The sequence below is a fragment of the Hydra viridissima genome, unplaced genomic scaffold, assembly GCF_058129835.1.
Source record: "Hydra viridissima isolate aposymbiotic clone 2 unplaced genomic scaffold, HvirCarnegie_v1 scaffold_8, whole genome shotgun sequence".
NCBI lineage: Eukaryota > Metazoa > Cnidaria > Hydrozoa > Anthoathecata > Hydridae > Hydra > Hydra viridissima.
In genome coordinates, this window is record NW_028324307.1 from 16271433 (window position 1) to 16285341 (window position 13909).

The following is a 13909-nucleotide window of genomic DNA, read 5'->3' on the forward strand; positions in this document are numbered from 1 at the left end:
AAAAATGTGAAATACTCGCGAATGGTTCACATTTTCTTTTTTCATAAATAGATTGGTTCATAAATAGACTGGTTCTTACACGTCGTTTTTTTTTTTTTTTGTCTTACATTTATTCCTAGGCAATTTTACTTTCCGTTTCGAGTAAAAAAAAATGTATTGTTGAATTTTTAACAGGTAAAAATTAGTAATTAGAGAAAAAAAATTTTCAGTTTTTTCATTTTTTCAGCTTTTTCTTGGCCCCAAAAAACTGTCGAATTCTTATTTAAGTCCTTATGTATGTAATTCTTCCAAATTGAGTTAAAAGCACTGAAAAAGTGATCGATATTTTATTTGAAATCGAAGTGTGGATTCTGTGAACCTTTTTTTTCTGATTTGAATTCAAAATAACTCCCCAAATTTCGGAACATCATAAAACTGTTTACTAAAAGCTGGAAATTTTTCATTTTCATTTTATATCTCAAATGCAGTGTAAACTCAAATGGAAGGTTCTGGGTTGTCTCAGATCTTCGAATCTCCAACTTTTTTTTAGAGAACTATTGTATTTTGAAAAACTGATTGCTCATTTTCTACTCCATAGTAAGATTAGTTTCATTAAATCTCTGATTTTAAATATATTAGGATGATGCCTCATCCATATCACAATAGACTATTCCATTAGTTAGTTTTTCTTTAAACTCCGCTCAGATGGTAGTTTCAAGATTTCGGATAGATGATGGTTAACCACGTGCTATAAACTGCACTTTACATAATTTTTATCGAAACCTTCTGGATTAACTTGAGTTTTTACGATTGTTTAGATGCGGTTGGATTTGGGGGGTTGGAGGTTTGGGGGTGGATATATGTCAGCATTTTTTATAAGAGATGAATTTCTGATAATCTCATACTGTGAGGTTACTTCATATTTATCATAATAAGTTAAGGTTTGGTATTTTCAATAGTTCTTCTTATATTGGATGGCTCTTCAGAGGGCTTTCTAATTATCTTGGCCAAATCTGCTTTTCCGGGAACTGATTTAATGCAGACAGCAGCAGTTACTAATTATGATTCCTTGTAGCTAAATTGCTGCTATTTATATATGTTTTTATAACTGTTGTTAAAAGATTGTTTCCGATCAATTGAACCCATAAACTTTACTACAGATGCGGTTCTATTTTATTGATTAAATCATAAAACGTGAGAATAAGAAAATTTTTTGTGATAACCAAAATAAATTCTTGTTTTTTGGTTATTCAATGCCACAACCTTAAAAAGATTGCATTCCAAGAGGTGAAAACTTGTTTCTTTCATTTTTGTTTTGTTTCTTTTATATATTTTAATTTTTTGCATACTAAATGCAATGACTTCCCCATTTATGCATTTTCAAAAAACTCATACTTTGTCAAACTATTTAGAACAATTTTTTATTCACAACTGAAATGTTCGAAAATAAGAAAATAGTTTTTGTTTTCTTACACTACATAACTTCATCATTCTTGGGCTGTTTTTTTTTTTTTTTTTTAACAAAATATGGATATTTCAGAACACTTGATGATTACAGTCTTCAATGAGACTGATTTCATTGTAACACAGAATAAAATGGCTATCTTCATTCTGTTTTACTAGGGGAAAAAACCAATCTAAAACTAGCATTTATAATTTTTAACAAATAGTGATTTAATTAGCGAACAGCAATTATCGTGCTTAGTAAGCAGTTTTATGATGTTCCGTTACGGTTCTCTCTTTGAACGAAATTGTAAAAATAAAGAGATGGACCACACTATGACAGGTAAAATAGTTTTTGTTAATTTCTATCAGCTACACCTTAAAGTTCATTTGCCATTCAATTTAAAGCAAGGTTTATTAGATGAAAATTCAATAGAATATACATATTTAAAGGCTGAAGAATATCAGATGTGTTGCAGCTATGCATATCCATAGCTGCCACAATACCAATTATGTGAACCAGATGTTATGGGAATGTGAGCTATGTTATTTTAGGTATAATTAAAATGCTGGAGAATTTTAAGTGTAAATTAGTTGTTCGTTTTCAAAAACTTTAAACAACAAAGTAATTTAATATAGCTGTTAAATTAATAACTTATCGATTGGATTTGTTTAGTTAATAAAAAGAACTAATAATTGTTTTTTTTTTTTGCCTGGTTCCACATGAAATATAGTTTCATAACTATTAGGAGATAAGTAAACTATTTTATAAACCATCAGGATTTTACTCCATAGTGGTTGTTGCTGCAATAACCATATTGGAAGTATCACTGCTTTTTTATATTATAAGGAGGAGTAATTCAATTTGTTTATGCTTTATAGATTCATTTGATGGGTATTTTATAGTTAACTATTAACCATAGACCTTGAACTAGAAGACAATCCTTTATCAAGTGCCCCACACAATGTCCGCAAATCAATCCACCTCAATCTAACGAAGAAAACAAAAATGAAAACAAAGTCATCAGCTAAATCCAGTAAATCAAGATCAAAAAGAGAAAGAGACAGTGAAGGTTTGTTTGCACTGAGATTTTTGTTTTGGTTTATGCAAATCATTATAAAATAAGAACTAAACAAAATATTGACTAGACTGTTTCAAATTTGAGTGGAAACCCTTTTTCAAATGGCTTTTGTGCTCATATCAGGTTCCGTATTGGAGTTATGCAAATCTTGACCTCTGAGCCCAAATTAGTTAAATTGGATTCTAACCCAATCACTCATATTTGGGTTTTGATGATTTGGTTAGTCAGCATATTAAGTTGATTTCAAGTTTTATTAACTATGCTTCTAATGTTTGGTTGTAACCTTGTCTTATTGGAACTCCCGGCATTCAATCAATCTCTGTCAATGACTTGAGCAGTTTTCTAATGTTATTAAGTAGGAGTGTTAGTTAATTCAACCTTTACATATGTTGCATAAAATAGTCTATTAAAATTAGAGCAGTTCTAAATATCAAAACTCTTAACTTTTGTTGACAAAATGAATTTTACAAGTCTTAATTTTTTATTTGTTTTTAAAGTTGTCAACTTTTTCATGAATCAACCATCAAAAAGTTGACAACTTCAATTCATTTACATGACCAAGATATTTGCCTTTTGTACCATTTGGTTTCTTTCTATAAATTAATGATTACATAGTCTTTATATTCTTTAGTCAAAAATTCATGTAAAAAAATTTCAAAACTTGTAGGGGACAGGCGTTGTAGTTTTAATTTTACTTTGAAACTTTCTTGTTATTGTTTTAGATAGTTTTGAAGGAAAAAATATATCACGTAGAAATAAGTCAGAAAGAAAAAGAGAAAATAGTGAAGATGAAAGAGAAAATGAAGAATTGGATTGGTCTCATAAGGTATTTACATTTTCCAAAAATAAATTATGTATATGTATATTAAAATATTTTTAATATCAATTAGCTGTTATTCATGAATGCTCAATAGTTTATTGAACAGAGTAATTGTATCAGATATATGACGATAAATGGCAACTTTGTTGGTGCTTAAAGCTCCATACCAGCATACCAACAGTTTTCAGCAAAAAATTGGGAATTATGTCTTTATCACCAAAAATCACTGGTATGCTGATATCAAATTTTAAAACCCAACAAAGTTATCATTTTTTGCAGTGAACTAATTTTTTGTTCTGGTTATGTAGAAGTATGTAGTAGTTAATGGCAAACAGTGTCAAACTGATCAAAAAAAGAAGCGATTTAAGAGAAATAAAGTTCACAGTGCTCACAAATGTTACTAAATGCACCAAATTTTGTATGACTTTGTATGATCATTTCATTGTATAAAATATGCTTATATCAAATTTTTTAATCCCAACAAAATTGTGATTCTTCACAGTGAACTACAATGGTATAAAACTTTAGCTGAAAATTACTTGCACAGCCAATGGGCAATCTAAATTTTTTGGCAAATTTTATTCTTTGTTGGAAATTAAAGAAAATAAAATGTAGTTTTTCATGTTATTCAACTATGATATCAACTTTTGTCTTCTTTAATCAAACTTCTTTAATTAGTTAAAGTGCCAATTTCCAAGTTCTTTTTCTATTTTAGCAGATGTTAAAAACAGATGTATTTTAGCAACACAAGCTATGTTTGTCTTCTTTAATTGTAGTTTTTCCATGTCTGCCACATGTTTCTGGTTTAGCTTTCCATCTTACAGCATATACTAACATTTCAGCAGAATATTAAGATTTTTTTAAATAAGTGTCTACAAAAAATTTTTTTACTTATTTCATTTTAATAATAATCCCATGACATAAATGCAGTTTCTTTAATTTCGTTGGTTTTATTTTGAACTAATCAAAATTTGGTTTTGAAAACACTTCAAGAGATACCTAAAACCAGGTATTTCTAGATATACAATTAAGTTTAACATGCCTTAGTTTACATAATGCACATCACAAATAGATAGCAATAGATTCAAAGCAAAGAGAGTTTGATTTTCAAGTTTTTAATTTATATATCAAACTAATTTAACCTGTCTGGTGTAAGCACATAATTCAACCAAGCATGATTTATGCAGAATGCATGATTTATATAGAATGTCTTGATGTTTAAGGAGTTTTTTTACAATCTTTTTTTTTTTTTTTTGTCATTTTAGTTCATTCTACATTATTTTATATTTTACATATTCCCTGTGTGTTGCACTTTTCTTGACTTTAAAAATTTTCATTTCATTTTTAGATAATGTTTGTCGGGGAAAAAATTCAAAACCCTGTGATACATGTTTGTGAGAGCTGCTCTCAACCTATTCTTATTTATGGAAGGCTGGTAAGTAATTTTTTTGTGTAAAATTATACAGTTGATTTAGTTGCAAATAAAAAAACCCCATCCTTTTCTGATTGGATATTAATATTACTGAAAAGAAAAGTTTCAAAATAACAACCCACATTATGATAGATCTTTAGGTTATGAACTAAAAACATAGGTTATGAACTAAAAATTACTCATCCATCACACTTTTAAGTTGATGTATGAGATGTTTGCTTGAAATTTTGGTTCCGTTGAACATAAAATTAAAATATAGTATTTTTAACAAAGAAGACAAGACAGCGGAAGATTAATAAGCATATGTGGTTTTCTCACAAGGTTATGTTGTTTTAAGCGGTTTGGAAAAAAATGAATTGCGTAAGATATTGCTATGTAAATTAATAAACTGACAAAATAACACAAAATGTAATCACTTAACATGTTATATTCACCTAAATTAAAATTGAGTTATTTTTCAGAGTCCGTGTAAACACGTCTTTTGCTTATCGTGTGCAGAGAATAGCAATGGCGATTGTGTAAGGTCAGTCGCTTAGCAATTATGAGTAATATCGACGAAATTGTGTAAATTGATTTAATTAATGATTTAAGTAATTGATTTAATGTAAATTAGATTTATCTTATGTTAAGTAGTAGCATTTTATTGACGTTCATTTAGATGTGAAGAGCGAATAGATCGTATTGAACCAGCGACAATCGGACAAATATTTGTATGTTCTTTTGGAGGCAGCCGAAACGTTTCTTCGGTTTGTAGACGAAGTTACCTCTCGCAGCGCGATCTTATTGCACATATACGCCATCGTCATGAAAAAGAAGGTTCAACCATACTTGAAAATGAGCTCTTGAGGCAACAAGGCATGCCTATGTTTACAATTCCACCCAATTTTATTGTTCCGCCTGGTTTGAATTTGCGTGCCAGTAACCCCGTTGTCATAGCAGGGTTGGCTAGTAACCGTCCGCAACAAGCTATATTTGTGGATGCAAATAGAATGCCAATTCTCTCTAATTCACAGACTCAGTTTCAATCTCTGCAACAAGGAGTGCAATTAGGTCAAACGCAATTTTCTAGTGCATACCAATATCTTCCTGCTCAAATGCCTTCTTCGTCTGGTCTTCAAAATGCTCAACAACAATTAACACCAAGTTTGCAAACAGTCCAGCAAAGTAGTACGAGGCAAGACTTGCACTCCTCTCGAGTTCCAACTCCGCAGCAACCTTTAACGATACGTTCGCACGGGGATTGGGGAGGAAGTAGTCCAATGACTTCTACTGGACAAGAGTGGGCAAATCAAGGACGAAGCGGAAGTTATCAATCACAGTTTTATAAATAGAAATATTTTTTTTATTTCATATATTTTAAAAAGAATTCCTTCAAATTTTTATTGTTCTTAAGTTATTTTTTAAGCAATTTATTAAGTTTACGATTGAAAATTTGTCGGGATAATATTACATAGTTTTTATAGCATTTTTTTTGGTGCTGAATACGAATAAAAAAAAAATTCTATCACGTGCCGTTTCTTTCACGAATTATGTTTACTTTAGTACCTGGTGTTTAATTTGACCTGAATTTGATGCTGGACTTTAACGGATACAAAGTTTGTACTGAAACGCAATACTGTTTTAGCAAAAGTTGTGTTGGTCTTTTGTACCCCGTTCATGTTAACGATAATATACGGTTTAACCAGTACTTTAAACTAAAATACTAACGATAAAGCGTGTTTTTTTAATGTGAACAGGGTATTAAACTGTTGCGTTTCAATTTCTGTTTGATCCAACGCTCCTAAACAAATAAGTAACTGGTTGTTATAATAGTCATAATTTGCGAAGTTATTTTTCAAAAGTTATACCAATATATTAAGGTGATATTTACATAGATTGTACTATATAAATATACATATATATTACATACATAAGTACACACTAAGGCCGATATGTTTTTAGAAAAACAACAGGTATTTACAGTTTTATATTAATTTATGAAACTTCTAATGGATGAATTTAAGTGACAAAGGAAATAACGAACGCTGATTAACACTAGAAGCCCCAAGGTGGATCAATTGATCCAAACACGACTTTGACACTTTGCCGAAGCCAAAATATTAACGTTGAAAAATTGATATATCAAAACTTATTTTGATATTATTTTCTGAAAAATGAATAAACTACATAACACATTAAGAGATGTACGTTAAGTTGCGATTAAGTTGGATCGATCAATCTACTTTAGAGTTTATAGGCATATAAAAAACCTGGGGCTTCTAGTGTTAACACTAATTTAGTTTAACGCTGATTCATATAAACACACTCACACATACATAAATATAAACAATATATATATACACAAACACACACACACATGTATAGATGATACAATTTTAAATATTTTTTCCCCTTTAAACGGTGCGTCACAAAGTTGAATTTTAAATTAATTTTACAGTTTTACAATATAAAACTAAAGAAAAGAATTTTGTTTAAAAAAATTACTTTCCTTTGTGTGTGTTAAATTATTACGTCAGTAGTTATAATGAAAGAAACAAGCTGAACTGCAAGGAAGATGTATGCAACAAAATATGTTGATTGAGGTTTCTAAACTGTTTACTGCAAAAAGTCTAAGTATCCATTAACATTATACAAAGATACCTAGTCCTGCCATATATTTAAAACTGTGCTGACTACAAACGATTATTTATATTCTTATATTTACACATTTTAAATAAAAATTAATGATTAATTTGAAATGCCCTCCCTTCGCCTTCACACAGACCTTCAAAATGGATTGTTAATCTTCAATGGCGGTACGTACGACACCTATCTAGAGGTTAACCATTGCTTTTTTTTAAGGTTTTAATTTTAGGTCTTAATTTGGATATCGTATGCTACAAACCCTGTAATTCAACACTGACCACAATTTCTAATCGAGTAGACTTAAATCTGGGCTCCCTAAAGATCAATTTTTATCTGTAATGAATTCTAGTGTATGATTTTCCAGCCATTGCTGAGTACACTTGCCCTAAGAGCTTGAGCAGAATCTTTTTGGAAGATCCATCAACCCAAATTACACATAGTCTTATTAAGCCTTGTCAAAAAATGCCATCTCGTTATGATTTCGCACTTGTCCTTTACACAGTGCATACAGCTATTCACGAAAGTTTAAACGATTGCAGAATTTTTATCAAGTATGTTTGGTTTTTGTTTAATAAAGAAAAACTGTAAAATGATATCGACTTAATTTTTTTTTATTTATTAAAGAAAAAGTAATTAGCTTTAAAATGAATATGAACATGTTATAAAAATTTTAATATTTAGTTAGAAAAAAGCTATTACAAAAAATCTTATAGGAAAAATAAGAAGCACAAAAGTTTAAACGAATTGCAACATTCGAACAAAAAATGAAAAAAAAAGCGAAATTAATATTTGAAGTGTCCTCCTTTGTTTTTATAGCAAAGATAAACTCGTTTATGCATTGGTTCAACTAATTTCATGCACATCATGCGAGGTACCTTCAGCCAGTATTCATTCAAAAGTTGCTTTAAATGCTGAGTTGATTGAATTTCATGGTATGTCAGTTGATTGTCGATCCAAGACCAAATATTTTCGATTGGGTTGAGATCTGGTGATCTAGGGCACCAGGGCATCACTTTGAACTTTTTTTTCAAAAAATATTCTTTGATTGAGTGTGCTGTATGAGCTGAAGCCCCGTCTTGTTGAAAGATAATTGCTTGCTTCTGCCATACAAGTGTCTGATTGATGGAACTAAACACGTTTCCAATGTGTTCTTGTAGGTGTATTGATTAATTCAGCCTTCGTACAGCTCACAGAAGCCTATACCTTTGTGAGAAAAACATCCCCAGATGCCAACCGAACCTCCACCGCCTTGTCGACGATTTTGCAAAAACCTGTCTGAATATTTCTCAGTTGCAAATCTTTTGACATAGATTCTTCCCTTGCGGTTTACAACTTGAAAATTAGCTTGATCACTCCAAATAACTTTTGCCCACTGTTCTACAGACCAGTCCAGCCTTTCTTTGGACCACACTCGTTGTTTACGTTTATCCGTGATTGAAAGAATAGGTTTTTTAGCAGCTATGTACGTTCCAATACCTTTGTCCGACAATGTTCGTCTCACGAGCTCTCTGCTAACTTTTGGATTATTTTTTGACTCATTGAAGATTTGTGCTAGCTTTTTGTAGCTGAGTCTGGGGTTTTCTCTGCTCATTCTGAATATACCATTTTTATCACGGTTGCTGAGTTTGGATGGTCTCCCAGTACGCGGCATGTCGGAGACGTCCTTGGTAAGTTCCCAGGTTTCGATGGTTTTTTGAACACAAGATTCAGAAAAGTGAAGTATTTTGCCTATTTGAACGTTTGTGTGATTTTTTGTCCGCGCCATACCAATAACTTGCCATTTGATCTCACTAGAAACTGATTTTCGACCCATTTGCACGCAATTGAAATTAATTTGAAATTCACAATATTTTAAGTTGATTTTTAATGAATTAAAAGCTGCCTGATAATGTTGTGATGAATTTTTTGATTGAAAAACTACTCAGTTATTTGCTAATTAATTGATAAATTCGCTGCGAAAAAAAAATTCGCAGCGGATTTATCAATTAATTAGCAAATAATTGATCCTAAATAAAATCGTTTAAACTTTTGTGAAACCTCTTAATTTGTATCACCTACCTTTTAATGAAATTTCTGAGTGAACGGTAATGAGTCAAAACCTACTTTTTTTTATTCTATTAACAAATAACCTATTTACCAAATTGGAAAAATAATTATTTTGATATCTATTTCCGTTAGATTTTTATTCAAGAAAAACCGAAGATTAGATTTGAAAATTCTGCAACCGTTTAAACTTTCGTGAATAGCTGTATACCCAACTATTCTGTTTATTAAAACTTTATTCAGGTTTTTGTTCAGAGATTTGGTCCACAGTACACTGGTAAAGAACTCATTCCCTTTAAAGAAAAGACTTAAAGGTATTTTTTCGAAGAACAAAGACCTCTCAACTGTTTGAATTGTCGAAAAATAATTTCATGAGTCTAAGGATACTACAGTAGTAAATAATGAAAACCGCTTAGAGATTTTCTCTATTTCGATATCATAAATGAGGTCACGTGTATAAACTAGTTATTTAAAAAAGGACGGTTTAAATTTGAAAAACGGGCGATCATTACGTACTGAAGTATAGAAGTTCATGTACTTCACGTACTGAAGTATAAACGTCATTTCGGTCATTACGATGATTGTCTGACTATTTCGTAGACATTCATTCATTAGGAAGAGTTGGAATCCGGAATCTTATCTATAAAAGATAAAAGTTATCTCTTCGGAAAAATTTTGCAATGCACGTTGTTTATAAACCGGTTAATGAATTGTCTAGCTCCTGTTATCCCTTAGAGATGGATCAAGTAAATGCTCAGTGCCATGTCCCCGTTTTTCAACTCGCTATCTACTTTCGTGCGGCATTCGTTTATGATGAAAAAGCTGCGGGGGAGTTTTTAGAAATCAGAGATAATTTGTTCGAAGCTAAATTTAAAAGTTTTTAGCAAATATAATGAAAATAACCACATTCACAGCGAAATTTAGACAATTTTTCGAGGAGTCTGGATTCTTTCAACACTCCAATCTTAGATATGCGCCCCTGAAAGTTATTGAAGTTAGTAAACTTTTCGAAGCAGCATTCATTTATTTATTTGTTTTAGATATAACTTTCTTTAGTCGCTAAATATATTCCCGTTTTCATTTAAATATAAAAGTAGTAGTAAGCATATGATCTTACAGCAAATGAGAACCGCTCATGATTTTCCAGCGAATTTAAAACCCCCGTACGCTTTTACTTGATATGATTGTATTAACTTCAATGTTCATAGAAAATCTAAGTTAGCAAATTTAAATATTTAAGATTTTATCTTAAATTCAAAATTTATAAAAAGGAAAGAAAAATACAATAAACAAAAGAAAAATTTATAAAAAAAAAAACGATAGAAATTTGAATACAGTGACGTCACATTTAAGGAAATATGAAAGAAGAAAGATAACGTTCCTCTGTTTCTTCTGAGTGTGATAAAAAAAAAACCTTTCCAGGTTTTCATCAATACACACATTTTTGCAAGAGAGAAAGACTTACGATTGGATTTTATATATGAATCTTCAGTACAATCCACATACGTTTACGTCATACGTCATACATTAGTAAGTTACCCGAAAGCAAAAATTTCAAATTTATTTTTACAAAAAATTTACAATAAATTTACAATAAGAATATATTACAATAAAATAGAAAAATATTTAAAAATAAAAAAAAATCAAATTATTTATTTTACATGCATCGAGTCACTGAATATAGAATAGCAAGCTCAAAAAGAACCCTATAAAAGCAATTTTTAATGCAACACACGTACAAAATTATATAAAAAAAACTACAAGCAGTTGCTAATTATAAGCATGCATCATACGAAACTTGACACAAAGTCGTCATTTAAGTCATCATTATTGCAAACAAAACAGTCATGAACGACAAAAAAGCTGCTGGGAAAAAATTGGATGCGGTGTTTGAAAACGTATCAGGAGATGGAGGTTTAGTTGCACGAGGTTTAAGATCGCCACTTAAAAGATCACTAGGATAACTTTCGATTTCCGGAGTACTAGAGCACCAGGTGTCCGGCGCTGAAAACAAACAGCAACAAAAAATTTCAAAACTAGGAACTTTAAGTATTACTTTGTAAAATGAAAAAAAATCACATTTGTTGCCAAGCAACAAGAATGTTTTTCTATGCATGTGTAACTCTTTTGGATTGCAAATATATTTAAGTAAACAATTACTTAAAGTTTTAATCAACGAAAAAAAATTTATTACCTTTGCTAAAGTTAACAAATTTTCTGCTTAATTGGAACATTCATTAGATAGGAGTATTTTAAATTGACGGCTCGTCATAAGAGATTTTGTTAAACTATTTAGTTTTTAAAAATTATAAAAAAAGAACCTCCATTTGGACTCTTGACAACTCGGTAATAGAATTTCTCGACAGGTTGTGTTGAACAACTGGACTCACAGAAAAACTCAATTGAAATCGAATCAGACTGAGAAATGAAGCAGTTAGTTAATCGCCCCTAGTATCATAAATTAGAGGAATTATATATACCATAAATACAACCAAAAAATATATATATATATATCAAAAAAGTTTGGCTTGCATTAAAATTATACAAACACTTTACATTTTCACAATGTTTGTCTCCAGTATTCAGGTTGGTTTTAATACTAAATAAAGAAATTACTTGGACAGTCAGGGTGCATTAACAACCTTATCAAACTTTTATTAAAAAAAAAAATTCAATCAAGAAACATAAACCATCATTTTTTTTAGTGGTCCGTAATTTAAGAAATTGTATATTACTAATATTTATATATTTATATTAATATCTAAGTACAATCATTAAGTAAATTATATTGAATAATAAATAAGAAATAGAGTAGAAAATGATAATGAGGAGTATCAAGAAAAATTAACTCTTGAATGTAAAGAAAATAGAAATCGAATTTAAATAAATTTTAAAGTGTCTGCTACATATTCATAAAAAAAAAACTTCACAAATGAGCTGCTTTCAAAAGACGCCGAATGCTAAATTATTTGATATCCACACTTCATTCATTTAATCAACCTTCAATTAATATTAGATTAGAAGAACTGGTAATAATTGGTTTGTATATCGAGACTTTGTATATCATTTATAAAACAATTTCCATTTTTATTTATTCAATAAATGCTAACAACAGATGTTTCTCACATAAACTGTATGCAACCTAAGCATGGGTGTATAAAATGGGTGTATAAAATGGGTGTATAAGGTACAAAACTTTTAAATGAAATATCCTAAAAATTTGATACTGATAAAACACTTTATCCTAAAGTGAATAAAATATTTTATGCTTTTAAAGTAAATAAAATATTTTATTCACTTAAAAAAGAATAAATTAAAAAAAAAAAATTCCAACACACAAAACAAAGCAAAATTTTCAAAGCAATTTTAAAGAAACCTCACCATATGGACACAAATTCATTTGCAGTTTCTACCTTTAAAAAAGTTGTTTACAAAATTTAACAGTAACTAATATAACAAAAAAAAAAGTTAAATATTTATTTCCATAAACCAATTTGTTAATTTTAATCATTTGTAAGTCAATTATTTAAGAAGGAAGAAAATTAGGAAATCATAAAAAAAAAACTCACCTTAACACTAAGGTAATTATTGTTTAAATTGGATATTCTAATTGCAAAATTACCATCTGAACTTGGTGGGTTGGACAGACTTGATATGCTGTACCCTAGAGGCTTGGATGTTGAATTGGAAATTAGTTCAGCATCAGCAGGAGGTGTGTAATTTATTATTTCAGAACAAACTTGAAAAACTTAAAAAAGATTAAAACTTAATTTTAAAAAAACTCAAAATTAAAGAACTAAAAAAAAAAGGTCAACATTAAAATCAAAAATATTTGTCATTATTTAATATCAACTTATGTTAAATAATGACAAATAAATACAGAAATGTTATCAGTACTGAAAAATGCAAAATATAACAGGTACCTGTCAAAATCAAAAAAGATAAAACAATTTTCCAAAAGGTCAACATGCTTTTGGTTGAATATCTAGTTCAAAAAAAGTTCTTTGTTACCAATTTTTAAACCTTTTTTATGATTTTGCAAAGCTGAAAGTTTTACAAAACCAAAACAAGTCAAAAAATTAGCATTAGGAAATTCATTACAAAACTTATTATTCATTATTAAAGGAAAAAACCAAATGCAAATATTTAATATACAAAAATTGTAAAACTGTAAATTTCAAAGAACAAAATTTCAAACAACTCTGTAAAAAATTTAAAGATAGCAATAAGATGAGTTGCAGTTCAGAAAAAGTAACCGTTGTACAGTGACTGATGCTATACAATCAAGGTGCACTTTTTAGATGTTTTTTAATATGTAAAAAAAACAAAACAATCATTTTGGTTGTTTTATGGATGAGCTGGATTACATTTCTATTTTGAAAATTAATACACACAGATATATATATATATATATATATATATATATATATATATATATATATATATATATATATATATATATATATATATATATATATATATATA

At 29.5% G+C, this 13909-nt stretch overlaps 2 protein-coding genes across 5 annotated transcripts; one reads left to right on the forward strand and one right to left on the reverse strand.

Moving 5' to 3' along the window:
- Window positions 1-1629: 1629 nt before the first annotated feature.
- LOC145194899 (uncharacterized) lies at window positions 1630-6263 on the forward strand. Of its 4 annotated transcripts, none has more exons than XM_090096550.1 (6): window positions 1630-1765; window positions 2346-2495; window positions 3227-3330; window positions 4673-4759; window positions 5218-5279; window positions 5415-6263. In XM_090096550.1, exons 1-6 carry the CDS (start codon window positions 1696-1698, stop codon window positions 6085-6087), a joined length of 1146 nt encoding a protein of 381 aa, XP_089952676.1. In that variant the 5' UTR covers window positions 1630-1695; the 3' UTR covers window positions 6088-6263. The 4 variants fall into 4 exon arrangements, with proteins under 4 accessions (XP_089952676.1, XP_089952677.1, XP_089952678.1 ...); XM_090096551.1 differs by having other exon boundaries at window positions 1698-1765; window positions 2305-2495; XM_090096552.1 differs by having other exon boundaries at window positions 1710-1765; window positions 2329-2495.
- Window positions 6264-11031: 4768 nt separating this feature from the next.
- LOC149885346 (uncharacterized) lies at window positions 11032-13499 on the reverse strand. The gene is made up of 6 exons (XM_090096701.1): window positions 13348-13499; window positions 12994-13172; window positions 12806-12837; window positions 11981-12023; window positions 11746-11872; window positions 11032-11428 (listed from the first exon to the last, which is right to left on the reverse strand). The coding sequence occupies exons 1-6, from the start codon at window positions 13391-13393 to the stop codon at window positions 11241-11243; spliced, it is 615 nt and encodes a 204-aa protein (XP_089952827.1). The 5' UTR covers window positions 13394-13499; the 3' UTR covers window positions 11032-11240.
- Window positions 13500-13909: the final 410 nt, after the last annotated feature.